General features: G+C 35.4%; 1 protein-coding gene across 1 annotated transcript; it reads left to right on the forward strand.

Moving 5' to 3' along the window:
* Window positions 1-5,734: 5,734 nt before the first annotated feature.
* Window positions 5,735-8,709, forward strand: LOC120271649. Its single transcript, XM_039278324.1, has 3 exons — window positions 5,735-5,866; window positions 6,446-7,058; window positions 7,109-8,709. Exons 1-3 carry the CDS (start codon window positions 5,735-5,737, stop codon window positions 8,707-8,709), a joined length of 2,346 nt encoding a protein of 781 aa, XP_039134258.1.
* The last annotated feature ends 571 nt before the right edge of the window (window positions 8,710-9,280 follow it).

A 9,280-nucleotide genomic window follows, 5' to 3' on the forward strand; every position in this document is an offset into this window, starting at 1 on the left:
GGAACAATTTATTCACCAACATACAAGTCCCCGATAGATCTCTACAAACACAAACCGCCTAGCTAGCACCGAAGAGGGCCAGCCTGAAAATCAAAGGTTCCAATGTAGATTAGCTAGAAACATCTATTAGGTATGGTAAATCATTGCAAAACACTCTTTGGAATTAAAAAAACAAGGGTTGATAGAGGTCATTTGCAATTCTGTGGTGCATGCACTGGCATCCAGTTTAAGAAATTTAACAATTAATTGACCATGGTAGTCATTTTAATGGTTACTATAAGGTCACATGCATTGATTTAGTTATAAATATGAAATTGTCAAGCTAAAATAGAACAAATCAAACAACAATTATTGTTACTTGATGAACTAGCAATAAACTATCAAGTATATTTATGAACCTTTATTTATACACCGTATACTTAAGTAGGACTCACTTCTTAATTGGCAACTTGTCTCATATTAAATTTAAGAGTCTATCATGACCAACTTCAAAATAAAAAACAATACTATAAAAGAAAATATAGTAAAAATAGAAATGAAATTTCCAGATAGAATTGAAGGACATATCATTAGATCATTGAAAAGGCTGAGGTCCCATAAAGGCTTAAATGACAAACAAACAAATAAATGAAGTTCCTTTATCCCAAACAAATGATATCATAGAGTCATACCTCTGCACCTACACCAGTATTTATCCTTCCAAATTCACCACCACTGGCAGTAATGCGTTCACCATTAGCATTAGAACTTTAAAATAATGTTTCTCTTCTTTGGCACCTATGCATTTTCAATGAATCACAGTGTGTTATTGTTTCAGAATATGTTATACCTATAATTTTACTCATCAGCTGCATCCATGTTTTTTCCTTAATCTTTCATATCTATGAACCTAAATCTTCTCACAAATCTATAAAATATTTTGAATATATAAACAATTAGAAAGATCAACCATTGAAAAACAAACAATAGCAAATTCAACCAAAAAAACCTATTGTAAACCTTTTATAGGAGTGGTGGTGAAGGAATAGATCACCTGCAAATCAAAAGCTAGGAGAGGGAGAATAGATCTCAAACATTAGCTAACAACTCGGAATAGATGAGAGTGTAGATCAACAAGCACTGAAGAGTTCGACAATAATGGTGAGTTAGGGCTTTGATCTTCGACAATCAGCCAATGAAATGGAGGTGAAGGAGAAGAGTAATAGGTAAGGAAAAAGGATGATATCAAAATTACCTTATCTGTAGGACTTTTAAATCTTTGTGAGGTTTTCCAATCAAAAGGATTTTGTTAGTCAAAAGAAAAGCATATCCCTCAAAATAAACAACTTGTTTTTTAAATAATGATGCATTTGGAGTTATATGTAACTCTAAATGCATCAAAACAAACACCACCTAAGTCTCAACTAATAGCGAAATTTTCACTTTTTATATGAGAATTAATCACACTATCACTTGCTTATTATTATAGCAGTGATCAAATTTATTCAGTTCAATAATTTTTTTTTCTTAATTTTTCTGTTTGTTTAATTATTGAGTTGGTATAAAATATAAATTATTATGGTGCATCATCTGCATCATGCATGTTCTATAGTTTTATTTCTTCTTTTAGTGCTTCAGTAGTATTAATTTTCTTTAAGTGAAAATCATATGGAATATGGTAGCTAACCATTGTAAATGCATGCCACATGAGCTCAAATAATTAAAATCAACATTAAAACTAAGCATTAAAACTAAGTATAATAATAAATTAGAATAATGCTTTACATTAATTTATTGGTATGGATAACATAAACACAAGCAGGGTTGTCCACAATGTTAGGGAAAAAAAAGAACTATAAGCACAAGAACTACAAGCATGAATTGCTAAATAAAAATCAAATGACAAACTGAATCAGTGGAGAAAATGAATCATGTTGCAAAAAATTTTAGATGAATTATATATTAGAATAAATGGCAAAGTAAATGATTTGGCAGATGCAAAATTAAAATTAAAAGATTACTGACAAACTAATTCTGAATTGAAGTGTTCAAAGATTACTTAATTTTATTTAATTTTTTTCCCAAAAAAAAAATTTATATCTAATATTTTATTTTATAACTCATCGGGCTTGACACTAGAGATAGGTTTGGCCCACTATGAATTCTCAATCCAAGAAAAAGGCCCAGTGATAGTCACAATTTTGGCATAGTCTTTGCAAGCTTTTATTTAAAAAAAATAAAAATAAAAATATTTTCCAATTACAATAAAGTTTTTGAGCAAACAAATTCTATTTAAAAATTGCTTTCCAAATGCCATTTTTTTAAAATAAAAAACCATATTGGTAATTGAAAATTAATTTTTTAAAGATTTATATTATAAATTTGACTTGTCAAATAAAGAAGGTATTCCAAATATAATTTTTAACCACAACAAAATTAATTTTTGACGACATAAAAATCAAAATCGTCGTTTCAAACTTGAGCTTGGTTATTTTTATTTAATATTAAATTAAACTTTTGCATAACTTTATTGAAAAAAATAAGAAGAAAAAAACCTAACCCCCTCCGCGCCCAAAAACTAATTTGATGACCCTAGGATACAATATCACTTTGAACACTCATTGAAGATGCCTTTTCATGCCTGATTGCTCTCGTCTGCTTCCCTGAACCGCAAGGATGGCATTCCCAATATAAGCCCCTCACGCTGCTGGCTTCCCAGAATGCAATAATGAGAGAAATTATGCAGATGGTCCGAGATGAAGGGTATCCTTCCCGTCCGATTGGTGTTGTTCAGATGATTCATTAGGAATTACTATTTTTATAATGGATGCTAGAGATGTTCCTAGAGTCTTAATTTGCAAGTCTATAATGGAGTTGGGAAATGATTGTGACCTGAATGTATTATGAATGCCATGATTTAATTTTTCAGTAATTTAATTCAGTGGCAAGTTATAAGAGTGTGTAATTTAATTCAGTTGAATGATGACAATGCTGAAATTTTAAAATGTTCTTTATGCATGAATGAAGTGCTTAGTTCTTTATAATTGTGATTTGTGGACGTGGAATTGTGCCGAAGCAAATTAGAGTAGAAGTTCTGCAAATTCATATGGGTTGAAAAAAAATTCAGTGTATGAATGCCATGACATAATTTTGGTTTGTGAGAGTGTAATTTAATTTAGTTGAATGAAGATAATACTGTAAGTTCTTCTTTAAGTATGAATGAAACACAAGCATCAATTATTTACAAATTTTTTTTAGAAGACTCAGCACAAGCACTAGCATCAATTATGTGCAGAATTAAAAAGAACAAGTTCCTACAAGCACCATCATCAATTATCTGCAACAATTAAAAAACAATTCTGCACAAATCACCAGCACCAATTCTACACAAAAAATTATGCAGTAATTTAAAAAAAACAAGTCTGCACAATCAGCAACACCAATTATCTGCAGAAATTTGAAAAAAAACTGCACAAGAACAAGCATCAGTTATTTAAAGAAATTTGAAAAAAAGTCTACACAAGCACAAATTCTGCTTCTGTAGTAATTTAAAAAACCAAGTCTACACAATCGCTAGCACCAATTATCTGCAGAAATTTGAGAAAAAAAAACTGCACAAGAACAAGCATCAGTTATTTAAAAAAAATTGAAAAAAAAAGTCTACACAAGCACAAATTCTGCATGCCTTCTTCAGCTGCTCAAAATCCCTAAACAGCATTCCAACCTTTAAGCTTGGGTTGTATAGTTCCTTCTCTTCATTAAACTCCACAACCCTAGGTTTATCATCACCATCTGATTCTGGATCTGTGAATAACTCCTTAGAATTTTCATCATCTGATTCACAATCTTTTTCAACAACTACTCCTACAACACCTTGAGAAAAAGATGCTCTATCCCATGGTATGCCCCCTTTATTTTTTATCTGTTCATCCATAACTTGTTGATAATCCTCATCACCAGATTGAAGATCATAATCTGTATCACTGAACTCCTCCTCTTCAGTTGAAACCCCATCAATATCTTCCATATTAGCTCGACGAGTTCACATTGAAAATTATATCAGTCACTTCGCTAAATTTCTAAAACATCAAGATAATGTTGAAACTAAAAATGCAGATCATGACATTATGTGAAACCATAATTTAAAAACCTAACAATCAATCAAATATAGCAAGAAAATATTGAAAATGTAAACTAGGACAGTACTACTTATATAAACAATCAATGTATTCATTACTAAAACAAAACAACAACAATAGATAATTAATAATCAAACAATACTAATTATGTAAACCAGAACACTACTAATTGAAAACCAGGACAATCAAACAATACGGGATGAAAATGTAAAACAAGACATTGCTAACTGAAACCCAGGGTAATCAAACAATCCTAATTAAAAATGTAAACTAGGACATTGCTAATTTTGTAGACCACGACATTACTAAAACCAAAAATAGAAAATCAAACAACCAAACAAACTAAATTAGAAAACTAAAATATTATCAACATGTTATCAACATTACTAAACAGTCCATATTAATTTATAAAACATCCACTAAAATTTAAACTAAGTGAAGTTTATAATCCAATGAAAATGTTACATAATGTGGGGTAAGTATCACTGGTGGCCACAAATGTTTCGTAAGTATAACGCTGTGGCCACATACGTTTTTTTTGTAACGATGTGGCCACGAAACTTGTCTCCGGTCACACTCATGGCCACAATTTCATGTTTGGGGGCTGTTTCCGGTGAAGGTGCTGAGGTGGCGTCCGATGTGGATGGCTCTATAATTGGCCACCTCAGCACCTTCGTCGGAAACAACCCTCAAACATGAAATTGTGGCCATGAGTGTGACCGGAGACAAGTTTCGTGGCCACATCGTTACAAAAAAAACGTATGTGGCCACCAGTGATACTTACCTCATAATGTGGGTAGGAGAACCCACATTATGTTGTGGTTCATTTAAATTTTCTAAATTAACTTGTTTCTTTTATTCTCTGCTTTAATTTCTTTCTGTTGGTAAGTAACATATATTCTGGTGGGAAAAAGAAATTAATATGAGGAACAGAATGGTGATTATGAGATGATTATAATTAAATAGTATGGTGGTGTTGGTACGTTTTAATTCTATGATGTTTTACTTGTGTATAGTATGATTTAACTGGGAAGAAGCATTGATTTTATGACATCCATGAAACTATGAAAAGAATGTTTGTTTAACTTTTTTAGTCTCAAAGGTTGATTAAAAAGAAAGCTTTTTATAGATTCATCATTCGTTAATAATGGTGAGCTTTCATTTTTCTTTTCATTTTACTTTGCAATTTTTTGTATTTATGGTGAGCTTGCATTGTTATACACCTTTCATTAGCCATGACTTCAGTATTTGTGGACTACTTACTCTAACCCCTCTTCAGCTCTAATATTACTCAACAGTCCATTTATAAAACATCCACTAAAGTTTAAACGAAAATGAAAATCATGATATTAGAAAAACCAAAATATGAGTTCAAATGTTATCAACATTTAAATTCCTTCATAAAACATGAGTTCTAATCCAATTAATAGATCAAGAAAAAAAATTAACACTGGAAAAAAAAAATGTAAGACTACAATGGGAAAAACATATCACTCAATATGCTTAAATCACAATATATTACTTACAAGAGACACAATACTGGAGAGTTTACATGAGAAAAACACTTCCTCAAAGAAATCAGTACCATTTTCAGTAGAGTTTGCTTACCTGTAACAATGCTGGACACTTTCAAAAGTCAAGGTGGTGGAGTTCGGCTGAAGGGAAGCGACGAGAAGGTGCAGGGTGGTAGGGGCAAGCTCGGTCATGGGGGGTGGGGAATCCCAAGCTCAGTGGTGGGAAGGGGAAATGTGGGTTTTCGGCTAAGGCTAGGGATTTGGACAAGGATGCTTAGAAGGGGGAGATGACTCAGCCTGCTGATTTGGATTACTCATACAGTGTTTTTGAGTTTGACTGCCATGTCATCGAGTTTATAATATTATATTACGCGGTGTCATCCATGTTAGCTAAGAAGTCGTAAATGGCCTCCAAACAGGACTTTTTGGCCACCGGTGCTCCCGGAGAAAACTTTTATGGCCATCTGGTTACGAAAAAAACTTATGTGGCCACAGTGATATAAGTCATAAACTTTTGTGGCCACCTGTGTAATGAAGCCATTTTAAAAGTGTTTGGTTATTTAAATTGCCCATCATCAACCGCTGCAAAATTGATATAATTTTTTAGTGGTTGGTTGGTATGGCTAAAGATGTGATGCATATTTGTTTTTGTTAATATTTTTTTAAATTGCTCACTAGGACCTCACGGCCTTAGATACCCTGTTCTCTCAAGAGGAAATTAGGATGACTGTCTTTGGTATGAGTCCAGATAAGGCCCCAGGTCCAGACGGATTCTGAATCTTGTTCTTTCAAAAGTGTTGGGATATTGTTAAGTTGGACATTTTCAAACTTTGTGACGATTTCTACTCGGGAAATGCCAATCTGGAAAGAATTAATTGGGCAAACATTGCTTTAATTCCGAAATGCCAATCTCCAGATGATCCTTCCCATTATCGGCCAATCAGCCTCATTAATTCGACCCTGAAAATTGTGTCCAAAGTGTTGGCAAATAGACTCAGTCGAAAGATTGGGGGGCTAGTTGACTTGACGCTGACGCAGTCTGCTTTCATTAAGGGTCGTTGTATAATTGATAACATATCCACAGCCCATGAATTGCTCTTCTATATGCAAAAACTTCGTCTCCAGGGTTTGATTCTAAAAGTGGATTTCTTCAAAGCTTTTGACACTGTGGATTGGAACTTTCTCTTTGCTTTGCTCCGCGCTCGAGGTTTTAGCGAAAAATGGACTGGATGGATCCAGACTATCCTCTTGAGTTCCAAAGCTTCTTTCCTCATTAATGGTACCCAATGTAGATATGTTCGATACCGTAGGGGCCTTCGGCAAGGAGATCCTCTTTCTCCACTATTGTTTGTTCTGGTTATGGATGTGCTTAGCACCATGTTCAATAATGCCCTAAGCACTGGGATCCTTCACGGGATTGCACTAGGTGAGCAGGGGGAAAAGATGTGTCATCTACATTTGCTGATGATCTGCTAGTTATGACTACTGGGGGAGCAGAGGACCTCCGTATTATTAAGCTGATTCTATACTTATTCGAGGGTCTATCTGGTCTAAAGGTAAATCTTAGCAAAACTTGCTTATACTCTTCCCAGAGAAACTGTGACCCCCCGTCTATTTATGCAAGCACTATGCACTGTACTACTAGTACCTTGCCGTTGATCTATTTGGGAGTCCCGATTTCTGGGGGGCGACCAAGAAGACAGGATTGGGATACCCTGATCAATAAAATTCGCAATAGGCTGGCAACGTGGAAGTCCAAATTGCTTTCACTTGGGGGGCGACTTACTACCCTTAACTTGGTGCTCTCGGCTATCCCAACTTACTGGATGTCTATTTTTAGGTTACCCTGTTGGGTAGTCAGCTCGATTGATCGAATTCGAAGGGAGTTCCTATGGGCAGGCCCAGATGAGCATCGAACTAAAATGAGGCTTGTTGGTTGGTCGAGACTCTGTATATCTAGAGAGCAGGGCGGTTGGGGTATCCTGAACCTTTCCACCTTTAACAATGCCCTGTTAGGTAAATGGTGGTGGAAAATCATCAATGATCGGCAGTGGTGTGGAGAAGTTGTCATCAGAGCAAACTATTTTAGGAATTTCCCTTCTTGGAACCTTTTCCACAAGCATTGTCCTAGGAGATCTTTTTTCTGGAATGGCATTCTTCAGATTTTACCGGCCTTCCGTATTAACCTGACTCCTATCATACGGAATGGTGCCTCTACACTATTCTGTCTTGATAAATGGGTTGAGGGGCGCGCACCTGCGGACATCTGGCCAAATCTTTTTCAGTTGGCACTACTCAAGGAATGTACCATCAAGGATCTAGCTGGAAGGCAGCTTCCAATTCCGTTGGAGGATTTTGCATCTGCTTGTGAACTGATGGATCGGATCAGCATGAATCATGTCACGGGAGGCGATGAAAAACGTTGGAAACTAACGGCTAATGGGACATTCACTGTTAAATCATTCTACAACTTTCTGAATGATGGAGGTTTACGTTGTGGATGGACATCGACTATCCTGAAGGGTCATTGCCCTAAGAAAATCAATCTGTTTAACTGGCTGGCGCGTGATAACAAAATCTTAACATTAGAAAATCTTGCGAAGCGAAGATGCAACCTCTTTCACTCGATCACATGTGTGTTATGCCACGCTAACGTTGAATCGGCCGATCACCTCCTTATCCAATGTCCAGTGACTTCTCATGTTTGGAATTTCTTTTGCCAATTACTAGACCTTTGGTGTGCCCCTAGGTCGCTCTGCGATCTTTGGGGCAAGTGGAGGAAAAACATCAAAAAGCCACTCATTTATCTCTGGGATTTGCTTGCGCGTGCAATCACTTGGAATATTTGGATTGAAAGAAACACTCGCATTTTCAATTCCATTTGTTGTCCATCTATTGCCATTATTGTTAAAATCGAGCATATGCTTCTCCTTTGGTTATCTGCAGCTCCTGACTCGAAGAAAGCTAGATTGGAGGAGCCTTTGGCGAAGGTTAAGCGAAGCCTTGAGTTTCTCTCCTCTTCGGACCCGACTCCGAGCGTCCCCCCTGAGAGTCCCCCAAACAATAGAGCGGTGTAGTGGGTGATATTCTGATGTGTCTCTAGAGGATTTCTCCTCTAGGCTTGGTTGTTGGTTGGTTTGTTGTTTTTGTAATCACCACTGGTGGTTATGGTTTGATTTTGTCTCTCTTCGTACCCACCTTTGGGTGCTGTGCACTTATGTATCTTGTGCCTCAAACTGTTACTCTTCTTTAATGAATGTGGTTTATCCACTTTTTCAAAAACCTAATGATTTTATAAAAATATACATTGTAATGATCAATATAATGCATCATGTGAATAAGGTTTAAATCCTAATAAAAACTTCAGTTTTTCAAATAAATAATTCTTTGATTAATATTTTAAGATGTTCTATATAATTTTTGGGAATTTTTTGAACTTTTAAAAATAAAACGTTGCTTGGGCCCACACAAGCTATCAGGCCTCATGCTGGTCCAACTACTCCCTTGGGCCGAGTTGTTCGGCCCCAGGCCCAAAAAGTCAAGCTTTTTTTATTATTTTAATTGGAGTAATAAAAGGGTAAAATTATAAATATGTCCACAACCCTATGTAAGTTTGAGGATTTAATTAAAATTTTAATAAAATCACAT

This window comes from Dioscorea cayenensis, chromosome 11 (assembly GCF_009730915.1).
Source record: "Dioscorea cayenensis subsp. rotundata cultivar TDr96_F1 chromosome 11, TDr96_F1_v2_PseudoChromosome.rev07_lg8_w22 25.fasta, whole genome shotgun sequence".
NCBI lineage: Eukaryota > Viridiplantae > Streptophyta > Magnoliopsida > Dioscoreales > Dioscoreaceae > Dioscorea > Dioscorea cayenensis.